General features: G+C 39.6%; 3 protein-coding genes across 7 annotated transcripts in view; all 3 read left to right on the top strand.

Annotated features, from left to right (window-relative positions):
* The first annotated feature begins 802 nt into the window (after nucleotides 1–802).
* On the top strand, nucleotides 803–4,727 carry pex11g (peroxisomal biogenesis factor 11 gamma). The gene is made up of 5 exons (XM_046049718.1): nucleotides 803–1,014; nucleotides 1,735–1,932; nucleotides 2,054–2,232; nucleotides 3,174–3,242; nucleotides 3,372–4,727. The coding sequence occupies exons 1-5, from the start codon at nucleotides 952–954 to the stop codon at nucleotides 3,583–3,585; spliced, it is 723 nt and encodes a 240-aa protein (XP_045905674.1). The 5' UTR covers nucleotides 803–951; the 3' UTR covers nucleotides 3,586–4,727.
* A 130-nt stretch (nucleotides 4,728–4,857) lies between these two features.
* Nucleotides 4,858–14,242, top strand: si:ch73-40i7.5 (amyloid-beta A4 precursor protein-binding family A member 3). The gene is made up of 11 exons (XM_046049716.1): nucleotides 4,858–5,298; nucleotides 6,484–7,483; nucleotides 7,915–7,942; nucleotides 8,072–8,217; nucleotides 8,400–8,486; nucleotides 9,597–9,785; nucleotides 10,526–10,705; nucleotides 11,688–11,900; nucleotides 12,913–13,032; nucleotides 13,196–13,336; nucleotides 13,483–14,242. Exons 2-11 carry the CDS (start codon nucleotides 6,506–6,508, stop codon nucleotides 13,552–13,554), a joined length of 2,154 nt encoding a protein of 717 aa, XP_045905672.1. The 5' UTR covers nucleotides 4,858–5,298; nucleotides 6,484–6,505; the 3' UTR covers nucleotides 13,555–14,242.
* A 543-nt stretch (nucleotides 14,243–14,785) lies between these two features.
* abca7 (ATP-binding cassette, sub-family A (ABC1), member 7) overlaps nucleotides 14,786–15,295 on the top strand; it is a 33,842-nt gene continuing 33,332 nt past the window's right edge. For all 5 annotated transcript variants that reach the window (XR_006825010.1, XR_006825009.1, XR_006825012.1 and 2 more), the window contains exon 1: nucleotides 14,786–14,902. The gene's annotated coding sequence lies outside the window, so the exon portion shown is untranslated. The remainder of the gene's footprint in view (nucleotides 14,903–15,295) is intronic.

Genomic DNA, 15,295 nt, shown 5'->3' with positions numbered 1-15,295 from the left:
TAGTGGAGGGGGAATATGGACAATACCTATTTGCAGATGCTGAAAATGAGGCAGAAGTATTGATCCAGGAAAAACAGCAATATATGAGGGTGAAAATATATTTAGAACATTTCAGAGATGCATTAAAATACTGGGGAAGGGGATTGCAGAAGTAATCTTTACTCATTACCACTGATGGCAACGTTGCCCTGCACGATTGCTCTAAAAGTTGCTCTGTGTATCATCAGCATTAGGTTATAAAAAAGAAAACTCCAGATTAGGTTTGTAGTAGGTCTATGGACAGAATTAAAATATTTATATATTTTTATATAATATTTATATAATTGAGAAACACATGTAAATAAATGAAGCTCTAGGTTTGGCATTTTTTATATGTAGTAGGGCAGTTTCACACAACCTCAATACCTAATTTGGTAGAAAAACACTGGAGAAAATTAGTGTATAAAGATCTTTTAAAACCTGGAGAAACTGTTTATTTGTATGAAATATTGATTTGAAAAGAAAAAACTTAATCTGTATATCCAATGAAGGTTAAAATCAAGGGCAACTGGACTTGGTTGAAGATACTGGAATCTGTATAGTTTATATTTTAGAAGATCTGCATTTTTTTTCTGCAACACTTTTACTGTATTTACTGAAATACATAAAGTACATCAGCCATTATTATTGAAGCTTTTTTATGTACAGTCTATGGCTGAAACAGAATTGATGTTAACCAAACAGAGGAGGGCAGCAGCACACCATCGCTATGTCTAGTCCGCACAAAGGACAAAGAAGAAGAAGTTCGATTAAATCGGTGATCGTTTATTTGGGATACTTCCTGCTTCAAAGTCCTGCTGAAAACTGGCCCAGTTAAACAGTTTTAGGTGGAGATGTTTATGCTGGAGCTTCGTGTGTCCGTGTGAATTGATTGTCCACCGTTGTGAGTGAGTGTTTGAGCAGCAGACAGTCATGCAGCAAGCTGTGGAGTCTCTGGTGCGACTGCTGGAGTCATACAGAGGGAGAGATAAAGTTGTAAGTAATCCTGTAACAAGTCATATCTGGGGTGCAAATAAAAACCTAACTGTTGTCCTTACAGCTCACTAGTTTTTGTGTAACTTTGGTTTTATGGTCAATGTTCAGCGTAAGTGTGGTTTTGACATGGCTTTATTTCAGTGTCAGCTGCCGGCTGCATTGAAAGTTGACATGAAAAAAGAAACAAACAAAGAGTCCTATGAACACAATACATATCCTCCAGTATTAATCCCGGACAAAGCCATTAATTACACCTTTAAATACAGGGTGGCTTATTAGAGAGAGGAAAATCTAAACTCTATACATTTTCTATAAAATTAGCCTTTTTCAGTTTCTTTTTTTATTTATGTATCGTTTTGCTGTTGGATATTACAACAGAAATGTTGAAATACAGCATTAATATTGTTAATACTGATACTTTGATAAACAATTTATCATTTAGTTCAAAAATGTCGAACATTGTCAGGGTTTGTTCTTGTCTTGCATCCTGGCAAATGCTTACATTTGGAGTCTGGGTCAGACAAAAACAATCTGATCTGCCCTGGGCTCTGGGAAATTATGTAGTATAGTAGAATTATGAGTTTTTTGCTGAATAATATTTAAGAAACGTTTGGCATAAATACTGTATGTTATTATTGTTATTATTAACATAGAAACAAATAATAAACAGTCCAGTCTCCTAAAAACACAAACATTTTCCTACTCTGTTTGTCTTTTCAGATCAGGACGGTCTGTTATGGCTCCCAGCTGGTTGGAGGAGTTCTTTCCCGAAAGGCAGAAACAGATGTCTCATCCCACCGGCTCGGGGGAAGTCTGCTGCTGTTTTCTGCTCAGCTCAGCCACTGCAGGACGGTGCTGAGGCTGTTCGATGATCTGTCCATGCTGGCCTACTCCCGCAGCTATGGGATGGGAACCAGGGTGAGCCACACAACAACAGTCTCCTCCATCCTCTTCCACCCTTCAAGAGTGGTGTGTTGCATAAATACACAGTTTCTCTATGTGTTGTGCAGCATTAATGCGTGTTGCACGTCTTTCAAAGGAGGAGGACTCAGGCGTGCGCTGGATATCGGTGCTGACCAACGTGGCTGACCAGCTGTACTACCCCTGTGAACACATCGCATGGGCTGCTGATGCTGAGCTCATCAAAGTGAAGTCTGATAAGTGGTGGCTGTTCAGCACGATGCTGTGGGGAACCTCGCTGCTGCTGGGAATACTCAGGTCTGAGATTGTCTGTCCACAAACATCGAATCAAATCTGACTGGATACACTGAAATGAAATAAATGGATTGTTGGAATAACAAATATCAGATATTGAATGATTCAAATGTTATTTACTAAACTGAATGTAAGGATAAGGCTAGACATGGTATTTCCTGTGTGTCTGATATGTCTAATTCCTCTGTGCCACAGAGCTTATTGTTGCCAAAAAATCTATTAATTAAAAAACACATTGATGGGACAGACTAGGGCTGTCCTGCTGCACGCTTACTACAGCACCAAATGTGTAATTTGTAAATCAACTTTATTGGTCTGATACAATTATACACAGTACAACAAATGTGGAATTTGTCCTAATTAGGAGTGGTGGGCAGCTACTGTACAGCACCTCTGGAGCAGTTAGGGGTTTAGGACCAAGGGCACTTTCGGTAGTGCTTAGGGTGTGAACTGAAATGTGTATTGATCCACTGCTGAAAATAACCCCCAACACTAATTACCCCTGGAGTAACGTTTGTTTGTAAACTACAGTGTGCAGTTGTTTTAGGAGATTACTGAGCCTTTTTTTAAAGATGAAACTATGAATGTGAAACCTCTTTTAAAATAAACATCTTTCGTAGGAAACAATGGGCTTTGGTGTTAATCAACAGGAGTAACTCAGGAGTAATAAAAGACAGCCTAACACGTTGTTGGTTTAGGTCTTGTCATGGGATTTGAAGACAGTAAGAAAAATATTATATTACCCCAGCCTCATTTTTACTTTAAGTAAATCAAATGCTAATCACGTTAACAAGTTAACAGAATAGCTTGTGAAGCACTTTGTAAGATTGCGCATTAACTTAGTCATGTGCTTACTTGTGTGTATATATATGTATAATATGGAATAAATGGCTATGAAACATTACATCTGAGTTGAAGTGTCATGTGAATGTTTTGCTCGTTAGGTCACTCCGAGTTCTGCTGCTCCTGAAGAACAAGCTGAAGAGATGTGAGAGGGATGGAGGTGGCAACAGGTGTTGTATCCACAGTTTTCACTCTTTGCAGTTTCTATAGAAAGGGTTCTCCCACTGAGAGACATTGTTCTGTCACTGATTCAAACCACCATTATGTCTTCATAAAACCAGTGTGTTTTTCTTCTGCAGTCGCTCTCAGCTCCGCAGACAGATGCGAGGGGAGGTACTCTCTGTCCTCGGCAGCACGGCTGACCTCAGTAATGCCATTCATTGGATGCCGCCCGGCTTCCTGTGGGCGGGATGGTTCCCCAACTGGCTGGTGGGGCTGATGGGCACCATCTCATCTGTGATTGGTTTGATCCAGATGAGCGCCAGCGACAGTGACCGGACAGACAGTACATAGTCTTCACCTCACAGTGAGGAATAGATCAGATAACAGACTGAATCTTGGGTATTGATGGAAACTGCTGAGTGAGAGGATGCGTAGCAGATCTTTAATGTGATCAGACTTCAGTCAGACTGTCTGTGGCCGTTGATTTCAGTTTTTTAATGAGGAAAATGTAGCAGACTTCTAGCCAATCATCCAAGTGCTTAATCAGAAATGACTGACTGTCTTGAAAAAGTGGCAAAACATCTTCAATTCCCTTGGAATGAAAAAACATATTTGAACATAATTCACAGTGGGAGGCAAGATTTGATGAAGAGATCAATCAATGAAATGTTCTTTATTTTTGCTAACTGCTGCAGCATCATAATCACACGAAAGAATGTGAAATGTATTTAAAATTTGAGTGTCATTAGATGCAGATAAAAGTATTTACATGGCATGTGAAGGGTTTAAGAGGGCAGCTCTTTGTTTTCTGAGACAGTTTTAGTGTAGCCAAGTTTGCACCAATAACAGCTTTGGCTGGGACGAAAACTCTTTTGCCTGAGGAATACAACATTGCTTAGACTGTACATCCTTGTTTGTCAGTATGCAAAGTGATCTGAGACTTTATCCTGTACCTGGGAGATTCTTGCAACAACCACTTTAACAGTAGGTTCAAGCGTAGAGAATCCGCAAAGGGCCACTATTCCTCTACCTGTTCAGTCAATGCTCAAGTAGCTAAAACAGGGATGATATTGGTTGTGTTTAGAAATTAAAGATGTTTGGTGATTTTGAGAGAAATACACTGTGAGAAGGCTGGTAAATTTGCCTTACATACACCTGATTTTTAATCATGCATTTTTTTTTCATATAGGCCTACAGTTATTCATAACCTGTTTGTTAAAATATTATGTCCAGCATCACTACAGCAACTGATTTCACTAGTTAGTTTCTCATGCGTTGAAACTGTGTGAAACTGGTGAGCAAAAATCTGATTTTTGCTCTGAAGAATCAGTAGAAAACATTCCGCAGACAACACTGATGACGATTTTATATGGAAACAGTGTTGCTGGTCAAATAGGACATAATCTGCTTGAAATGTACATTTAATTATATGTAAATTTATTTCAGATGATATAAATTAATTAAGTTTTTAATAAAATAAAGCGTCTGTCCTCTCTGATCGTTTTATTCACGTTTGATTGATGAGGTCTGGAAGGTTCGACATGACGTTTGTGACTGTTGCCTTCAAGTGCTGACGTACGGGTCGCAATTGAGAGATTCTCCTGAGCTCAAATTATAAAACGGATGGTTAAATTCAACATTTACAAAAACGTTACAAGACGATCAAATACGAGGGTTCTATGTAGCTTGTGATTTGGGAAAGTGTATTAAGTAGAATTTTGGATGAAGTCGTGGATAGACCGTTGACATGTAGCAGGCAGAATAAGAAGAACAACCAACAGACTGAAGATACAAGAGGACGTGAATGCAGCTCAAGTACCGAGTCAGCCAGTTTAATAAATAAAAGCTATCAGCAACAGTAATGACAGGAAATCTCTGTTTCATGACTTTTTTTAACCTTTGGATTATGTGACATTATTATATTTCTGCTGTTGTTAGTATGACTAATAAAACAAAGCCACTGTTTTGGAAAAGTCTCAAATCCCACACCACGTCAATTTATGTGTCGTGGCACCCACAGGAGTCTCTGGGCACAAAGAAACCAAGAAAGACCTAAAATATCAGGTGGGAGCTGCTCTTTTCGCTGCTTAACATACTGTGTTTTAACGTAGAAATGGCATCTTATGTAAATGAGCTCCTCTTGTGGTGCTGCGATTTGTAATTAGCTAAATAGTTAGCATTGAGCTACTTTATCAGCTAACTTAAGTTAGCTAAACTGAGCTGTAACGTTAACGTTATTGGACTCGCAGTGTAAAAAATTGTAATGTTAATAATATGGGAGGGACAGCTAACGTTACCGTTATTTTTAAAGCTCACTGCCAGCCCTCATCACTTCTCCCACTGTGTTTTGTTTTGAGTGAGATCTGTGAGAAAAATAACACATTTAAGTATCATTGTGTCTATTCAAAGTTCAGCTTTTATTTCAAAGCATAGTTGCATAACGTTATACGACCCTTTTCTGAGTGACGGGTGACTCTTTAAACCGTTAACGCCAACTTACATCCCCTAAGTTAAAATTTTCTTGTCTACAATAACGTTATAAAAATCACTGCGTCCTTGCAAGTTAGCGGTGTTTGAACCAGATTTTGTGCTGCCTTGTGGATAATTTATATGCCGAATTTACCAGAAGACCTGCCTGATTAGTAAAAATTATATCAGTGTCGTTCAGAGGGACTACTACATTTATCTATTATGAGGTGCTTTGTAAAAGTGCAGATTTTCTGAATGAAGTTTGGTGTGCTCTACCTTGCATAAAGGGAACTGAATTCCCAAACTGCTCTCCAGGCAGTTGATTTCAGGGTACACTAATGGCAACAGAATGACTTGTATAAAAAATCTATTTCATAGGAAAGTGAAGTGTTGTATTCTCTGGGGGTCTATTTGATGGCTACATATTGTACAAGTTGTCCATATACTCTGAGCTTTAGGCTGCCTGCTCTATCTTGTCATGGACAAAAGGGTGTATGATTGTACTTAAGATAGTACTGTCTTTAACTGATGGTGTCTGCTAGCACTAAAGACATTATGTGAGACAATATTTTGTTATACAGTCTTTTGTTATACTGGCAGTTCGGTTAGTGCAGCAGCTCTCATTTACATCAATTACTTTTTTTTTATGTTTTATGACAATGCCATTCATGTAGTTGGAAACCTATTGAACCTAGTCCCCGATGACCTCTTCAGTAAAACTGCTGCATTTGCGATCTCAACCAGAAATCAACTACAGTAATGCCACTTTTTCTCTGACAGGCTTTTTTTTTATTTCTTCAAAATGGACTCGGATGTCTGCCCCTCTGATCAGTCAGCCTCTGCGCCCTCAGACTCTTTGTGTTATGCCACTGTCCCAGCAGCTCCATCAGGTGCAGGGGTGGAGGATCTGGACTGCTACAGCCTGATCGAGCCTCCTCCATTAGACTGGAGGTCTGACTCCTCCAGCGAGGCGGGCTCAGCAGATGACCTGGATGATCCCAGCTTCCCCCCCTGTTTTGACAGTCTGGACAAGGCTAGTCCGGGTGAGCCAGTATTAATACCTTCGAACGGGAGCGGCACTGTGCCTCCACTCAAAGTAAACCAGCAGGAGCTTGTGGAAAGTATTGCAGAGCCAGTCCTGGATACTGAGGCGGAACTGGCACAACAGGATGAAGCTGTTGAGAAAAAAGAAGGGGTGAGCGTGGAGGACTTTGAGTGTGTTGGGGATTACCAGGAGGAGGTAACCTTAAGTGATGTGGAGAATAGGGTCAGTGAAGAGGTGGTTGAGATTGCTAACAGGAGATCAGGTGACGAAGACCACAGCCGCATCCGTACACTGCTCAGCCAGCTCCAGATGATGGGACCTCATCCCAGCTGCCGGACACCACCTCCCCTTGCCCAGCATCAGCACTCCAGCCTGACTAAACTGGAAACGTGCACTCCCTCCCGAATGACAGACAACAGTAATGAAACCACAGGTCTGCTGTTCTCTGAAAGCTACCAGAGAGACCTGATGGGGCTGCTGCAGTTCACAGAGATCAGCGCTGCACCCCACCCCACCAGTATGCACCACAGAGGAGAGGTGGATGCGGTAGTGTCAGTTTCCTACAGCCAGGAGGACGCTCAAAGGTTCTGGGGGCATAATGGGAATGATCAACAGGGGCGGCACAGGGACGACTCCCTCACCTCACTGCCTGACGATGAGTATCCTGAGCCAGTGTGGATGAAGCTGGGCGAGGAGCCTCCAGAGGAAGAACAGGCTGCTGCAGAGAGCGAGCAGGTAGGTTGAGGTACTATTTCTCCAATCAACTGGAAGGAGAATGGATTATAAACTCCAGACGAGTTGATATATTCATTATACTTCATACAGAAGAACCCATTCCTCATTTAACTCAAAAAATTATCAATTAAATAAATGGCAAATGACTGTCACAAGTTACCTGAGCACAAGGTTTTGTCTCAGTCTGACAAGCAGCCAAAACAAAACCATTATTTATTTAATAATGTTGTAAAACAAAGAAAAGCAAAATAGCTTTAGAGTCTGTGTTTGTGATGCAAATGTTTGGTCCAAACTGAAAGGATCAATTATGTCATTTATAATCTTTTAAATTTCTCTTGATCAACTACTCTGTGAATGCTGTTTTTATTTTGTTTTTGTACCATGTTTAATTCAGCCTTAACAGTTGATTTCTCTTTTTGCTGTCATTGCAGAGTGCCTATCATCCTTCATATAAAGATGGTAAGCACACTTCTTTTCTCTCACAGAAATTTAGCTTTTTTCTGTGGCAAATTTTACAACATTAATCAGTCAACAACATAAAGAAATGAGGCCAAGTCATCGACCATGTTAACGTGTTTTCCTCTTAAGTGCCTGGTCCGTGTGACCCTGAAGATCTGTTGGATGGTGTGGTATTTGGTGCCAAGTACCTGGGCTCCACTCAGATCAAATCAGAGAAGAACCCATCTACAAACGCCCGAATGACCCAGGCTCAGGAGGCTGTGGACCGCATTAAGGTGAACCCAAACAGAAGATGCACTCCCACATTTCTTCATAGTGCTTTTGTGCGGTATCGTTTTCATACTGAAAATACCAGTTTTGAAATCCAAATTCTTCTCTCATGGCTTTAGCTGTGTTGGGATGTTGTCATCTGCATAGGGATGCACATATGACATCAGTGCAACTGTGTTTCTTTCAGGCTCCAGAGGGAGAGTCCCAACCAATGACAGAGGTGGATCTGTTCATCTCCACCCAGCGAATCAAAGTGCTAAGTGCTGACAAACAGGTGTGTTCTTCCAACCGTTCAGAAAAAGTCCTGTGAATGTTTTTACCCCCTAGTTTTGAATTTCTTTTCCTTTCATTCAATGTTTTGACCACGCTTCTTTTTGCATTTACTCTCATTTAGAAAATGTTTTCAGTATTATTACTAGTGTCACTAGTATGGCGTTGCTACCACTTTTCTAAAGTGGTAATAACTTAAACTTAAAATTGGTAGTTTTTCTGGCTTTTGACATTAAATGCTGATGATGATGGGTATTAGTGGAATTCCAGTGGATTTCTGGATGTTTGTTCGTCAACAAAGTTGACTAATGAGAATTAAGTTAAATGCCTGAAATGTCATCTGATTCTAAATTTTCACCTTCAAGCTCATCACTTGCAGAAAGAATCCTTAATATGGAATTGAGTGGTGAAATAATATGAGAGCTCTGCAGTAATGTTGCAGTTACAGTAGAGTGTGTTTTCCTCTGCTGGGTGATTGAATTGTTAGGAGAGTCAAAGTGGGTCATCTGCTGTCAGCTCCTTCTTTGTATGGCTGGTTGCTCCTAGTTATATTACACGTACTGTAGCAATGCGGCTTTGAAAAAATCCTATACACTATTCTTGACAATTTGAGTAGTTTTAATTTATATTTTTTTTGCATCTCATACTAACATCTTGACTTTTTATTGTATAACTTGTATGTGAAGGGGAAGTTGCCTTTTAAATTCTCCCTGTTGTTGCATTAAATGACACTTCAGCCTCTCAGATTTAATAGATGAGATATAACGGCTGCCCAGCAGCAACATTTCTAATACAAGATTTTGCATAATCCTTTGTACAAAGTTCATATTTGGCTTCTGAATGTAGCTCATTAATTCAGTGCTTTTTTGGCAGCTGATTATCGTTTTTGTGAAATGAAAGTGTCCTTGAATGCTTCACCAGTGAGAGTTTTGAAAGGAGACAACCAGGCAATCAAAACTTCACTAACAAAAATAAAGGTGGGGCAGTAAAAGTGTTCTTTGTTCTATGGATTACATAAGTTTCAAGTCACTGCAAGTTGAAGTGCAAACCAGACCTTCCTGCCTTCTCTCTGATTCTAATATATTGAACACCCTCATGTCTCGTTTCCAATCAGGAAGCCATGATGGATCACGCTCTGCAGATGATCTCTTACATTGCAGACATTGGTGACATTGTGGTCCTGATGGCACGAAGGAAACGTAAAGAGCAGGATAGTGACCCAGCCTCTAAGTCTTCTTCTTCATCCTCCTCCGGGCCTCAGAAGAAGTGCTTAATGATCTGCCATGTCTTCTCCTCTGACGATGTGAGTTAGTCGATTGAAGGGTCTTTTACCAGCATGACATTTCTTTTTTTTATAATATGTATCTGTTTCCCTTATGAGCTCATATTGCACAATTTTGCAGTTGGCTTTTTATGATCTTCAAAATGGCCACAACATCATCTTTCAATTCATCTGAAGTCTTGAGCCTTGACAATTCAATAAGGTATTAAGGTGTCTTTTGCTCCCCTCAGTGTTGCATCTCAGATCAAATTTGCTGTTTTCGGGTGAACAACAGTTTCAACTTCAGCTTGGCCTGGTTTCCTTTCCCCAGACAGCCAGCGACTTCTCCTGAATGTAAAAATGGTCTGGCTGTCGTCCCAGTTTCCCCCTGTTGGCAAGACTGAATAGGAGGAAGAGTTTCTTTTTAGAAACTAATTAGCTGTGGGATACTGAAGGCCATGAGGCCACTGTGTCTACTTTTATATGAAAAGTTTGGGTGGAGACAGTAAAAAGGAAAAAAGAAAAAATAGATTACCTTTTTTATTGTTGTTTTAATTTCAGGCTGTGACATATGGTTTAGGTGTACTATTTTGTGTTTTGCAAATTAAGTAATTAGCTTTCATTTGTTCATATTGAAATGGAGAGTAAAATAATGTTGGAAGAATATTTATTTAACAAATGCCCTTACCATACAGATGCAAAGTCTCCCCATAGACATGAGCGTGACAACAATGCTGAAACCTGAGACAGTTTCATCTCTTCCACCCTCTCTCTCCATCCAGGCTCAGATCATAGCCCAGGCTATAGGTCAGGCGTTTGGAGTCGCCTACCAGCAGTTCCTTCAGGCCAATGGCATCAAGGCCAGCGATCTGAGGCCTGGCGAGTACAGTGACTACCTGGAAAGTCAGGAGCTCTACAACGGAGACCTGGCCCACTTTTCAGACTCTCAGAACCTCAGAGAAGTAAGCAGAGCGATTATGGCTACATGTTAACACAAACTACAGATGTTCTGTAATTTGTATGTGATTCATACATAGCTTTTGGTTTTTTAATCCTTTGCTGCAGAAGGTGGCCATTAATAAATGTCATTAAGATAAGATAGTAATTTAACTTTAGATGTTACGCAATATCATATTTTAGCTTTTACAAAAGAGACATTAGAAATATTTTGAAAAGCATGACATGGAACAGAGGTTACTCCAGGTGTGGGCCAGAAGTTCAGTTTACTAGCTCACTAGGCCTCTAGGCAAGAAGAGTATTTGGTATTGAATTTGAAGTTCCTGCCCCAGTTGTCGCACATCTTCATTCTCACCTAATCTCATTTCTCATCTGTTATCTATTCTGAGGTTGATGGTACTGCCATCTTTATATTTTAAAGTATCAAACATTCCCTCCTCCATAGACTATAAAGTGTCTCAGTGCCCTGGTTTGATTCCAGCCAGGGACCTTTGTTTTACTTCATTCACCTTCTCTGTCTCCCCTTATTCCCTGTTGCCTCTCTGCTATCCACCTTTGAATAAAGGCAAAAAAAAGACCTGTTCATATTTTGCTTATTTTGCTTCCTAAGTTCATAGCCCCATTAATAGATAAACAGCTATAAAACGTACACAAGAAAGTAAAGAAAAAAGACATGAGCTTAACTGAGGCAAGTGTGACTGCCCACAAGTGTTGTACATAAGTGGAAAATGAGTGCCCTTCTTCCGTTACCACTGCAGAGATAAATATGCTGGTCAGCAGCTGGGTATCTACATTCTCCTTCCCTTGGTAGTGACTAGCATGGTTAAAGGTCAGATTATACATTCTGCATCTGCAATGTCTGCCCAAAATATGACGCCTACTTCAAAAGCACAAATGAAAACAAGTGACAACTTTCATATGAAGGCAATTGTAGGTATAATAATAACTGGCTAACCAAATTTTCTTTGCTGCGTGCCTGTGTTTTAGGTTGTGATCACCAAGGCTCCTGGGGAGATCTTGGGTCTGGCGGTGGTGGAGTCAGGATGGGGCTCCATTCTGCCCACAGTGGTGGTGACAAATCTCCTTCACGGTGGTCCTGCGGAGCGCTGCGGTGAGCTCAGCATCGGTGACCGAATCATGTCCGTCAACAGCACCAGCCTGGTGGGTCTGCCCATAACCACCTGCCAGAACATCATCCGGGTAAGAATAGGAACTAACTTAGGTAGTGATTTTAATAACAATACAAATATATATAAACAATGAATCAAGTGTGTTTCAGCCATAGCAGCCCTGAACAAGGAGTCTCGATGAGGACACGCTGTCTTTTTTTGTTGTTGTTGTGGTTATTTGTGGTGTACATTTGTTGGGAAATGATATGTGGGGAGGATAATGTCGATTGGTGATGTATAGTGCTGTGAAAAAGAATTTCCCTCTGGGAACAAGAAAGTCTACTAATCTAATCTTGTTATGCTTGAATATCAGAATTTGTTGATGGGGCTTCAGATTTAACACCTAAAATGTTAACACTGTAGATCTTGCCTTCCACAAGATGGCACTGTGTTTCCAAACACTGTGATTGTACTAATACAAGGACTGCTTTGATAGTTGATTCAGATGTTAATTGAGGTTTAAAGAGACAATTTCAGTATTTATCCAGTTGTGTAAAACTAGTGTTTGGCACTGATATTAAAACTTGACAACTTAAAGTTTACATTGTGGTTAATATCATGATCACTTGTACAATGCCATCAACACAACTGCACTGCACTGAATTCTTTTATTGTGAAGTGTATAATGTTTAGCGTTTTGAGATTGTCTCAATCGCCTTTATGGTAATTTGTAAGGCCTTAGTTAATCGTGTTATTGCATTGCATATAGCAATATAAAAGATTTCATATTCAGAGGGTAATGACCATAAATGTTTATCAGACTATACCAGGCTGAACACAAGTGTTTGCAGACTTTTCAGGAAGTAATGCAGCACACATCACTAGGATAAAACAGCAAACAAATATAATAAGTCAGTTACATAAATAAAGACATTATCAAAGAAAATATTTACAGTTAAGATTACTGAAGTGGTTCTATTTGGACGTGGTCAGACAGGAACATTTAAGAAAATATGAAAGAGAAGGGTAAAAGCCACTGAACACTGACGATACATAACTGCTGTAATCTTCGTGTTCTTATTCACATTTTGTTTCTATCTCAGGACTTAAAAAGCCAAAAGTATGTGAAGCTCAGCATCGTCCACTGCCCGCCTGTCACCATGGCAATAATCAGGAGGCCAGATCCCAAGTTTCAGCTGGGCTTCAGTGTGGAGGACGGCATTGTAAGTCAATAATAATAATTGTTTGTCACTATAGGAAGTTTTCTTCTTTGATATAATAATCTTAACTCAGGGACCACTTCCTAGCTTTTTCTGGTGCTTTTCAACTACTTCCCATACATCTTTGTTTTGAAATGTAAAAATTCTTTCTCTCTTCTTGTTGCAGATCTGCAGCCTGATGCGGGGTGGTATAGCGGAGAGAGGAGGCATCCGTGTTGGGCACCGCATAATTGAAATCAACGGGCAGAGTGTCGTCGCCACACCGCACGACAAGATCATCCAGATCCTGACCAATGCTGTCGGAGAGGTGGGAAAGGGATGAAATGCTTACTTTCACAATTGGATTATATTTTGTCATCAATACAGAAATGAGTATTCCAATGAATTAATTATTACATTTTACACTGGACATATTAACATATTCTCACAGGTTTGATTTTTCTCTCTGGGCAGATTCACTTGAAGACCATGCCAGCCTCAACATATCGACTCTTGACAGGACAGGAGCAGCCGGTTTTTCTTTGAGAGCTTCCTGTTGCATCAAGGACAAAAGTGGACAATAGTGTTCAAGCTACATGAACTTTTGCCAGTTGCAGAAAATATTATGATGCAATTTATCATACAGCATATCATAAGCTGTTGTCCCACCACTGAATTCAACAAACTAGTGTAGCTTTATATTTTTAAGATGAACAGTACATTTGAATATTATGAAAGCATATTTTAAAGTGACAGGGATAGATGGTAGCTCTCCATTTATATTTATCTGATATTTAACAATGCAGGCAGTAGCTGAGATGCAATAATTCATAAACAGAATATTTTTGACTTCACTAACTTTTACATGGTGGTGAATGTATACTGTACTCAAGAGTTTTGGGTCTTCCAGCCTGGTGTGTTGCCAGTGTGCCTGAACTGAATTTGCTTGCATGGGAAACCTTAATTGAATCAGAACAAAGAGTGTCTGTATTTTCATTGTGATGTACTTCCAGTCCCACACATGCACATGCATATCAACAAGTGTCTGTCACAACGCTTGAGAGAAGGCTATTTAGTGCAGCGCTCTGGTTCACTCATATAGTGCTTTTCTGACGGTGCCTGACAGGAAGAAGATATGCACAATAAAAGGTAACTGCCTTATTTGATAGAGAGATGCTGTATATTTTTAAGACTTTTTTTGTCTTGGATGTTGATTAAAATGATCTGTAAGATATCTGATTGATTTTATTTATTGAGAATCAGTGGTCCCTGAATAAGTTTCAGATGCAAAGGACTTGGACTGAAGTTAGATACAGTAACAAATTACATTTTTCAAAACAAATTACATGCTTATGTACATCTGAGTCACAGCTACTGTATATTTAGATTTGAACAGCTCCATAAATATGTTGTCATTGCAATATATATAATTGAAGAATACTTATTTCAAATTTATAATAGTACAGTTCTTCTCAGAAAATGTAATTGCAAATGTGTGTTATTAATGAATATCTTTACTGCTATTTTAATAAGTATACAATGGAATCATATGCTGCATGTACTAATAAAGTAATGCCTTTTATTTATGTAAATATTATTCCAAACAGTTATTATGAAAGGTGGCCAGCTTGTATATAACGCAGTTGTCACTGCCTGGCCAATCAGATGTCTTCAGTTACCAAAACACAGGCAAAAGCCAATCAGATTCTTTACCGGCTTCTGTGACCACACCCCTGGAGTATACTTTGGCCAATCAGCGTTGCTTGTGGGCGGAAGTTTCTTCAGCTCACACCTGCTATTACAAACTGGAAATGGAGAGTCAATGACAAGGTACCCGGGGCCGTTGGTGTGTCCGATACACTGAAAGGAGATTTATCAACCACATTACAGAAAGGTAATCATTAACAACACCTTTACGAGTCTTGGAAGCTCATTACTGTTTGTGAATTGTTTTCGAAAAGGTCATTTTAAACCACTAACAGCATCACTATGTAACATGCTAGGAAGAGGAGGCTATAATACGAATGTAATGTTAGCTAGGAGTTTTCCTCTTTTCATTCTTAGCTTACAGTTAGCCAATTATTTTCTTTAGCCATTACTGATGATGCACGAGAGTCAAACTGAGAAGTGGCGATTTCAGTTTTTATTTTATATTTATTTTAAATAACTTGCGCCCCAATTGAAATGCATTCATTTTGTTCTAACACTTAGTACTAAGTTATGGTTTAATGTTAGTTTGTGTTAGTTTTTAATTTTATATTAGCGCCATGTCATTTTTTTAAGATGC

This window comes from Micropterus dolomieu, linkage group LG05 (assembly GCF_021292245.1).
Source record: "Micropterus dolomieu isolate WLL.071019.BEF.003 ecotype Adirondacks linkage group LG05, ASM2129224v1, whole genome shotgun sequence".
Lineage (NCBI taxonomy): Eukaryota > Metazoa > Chordata > Actinopteri > Centrarchiformes > Centrarchidae > Micropterus > Micropterus dolomieu.
The sequence above is the reverse complement of the archived record's forward strand: the minus strand, read 5'-3'. Positions and strand labels throughout refer to the sequence as shown.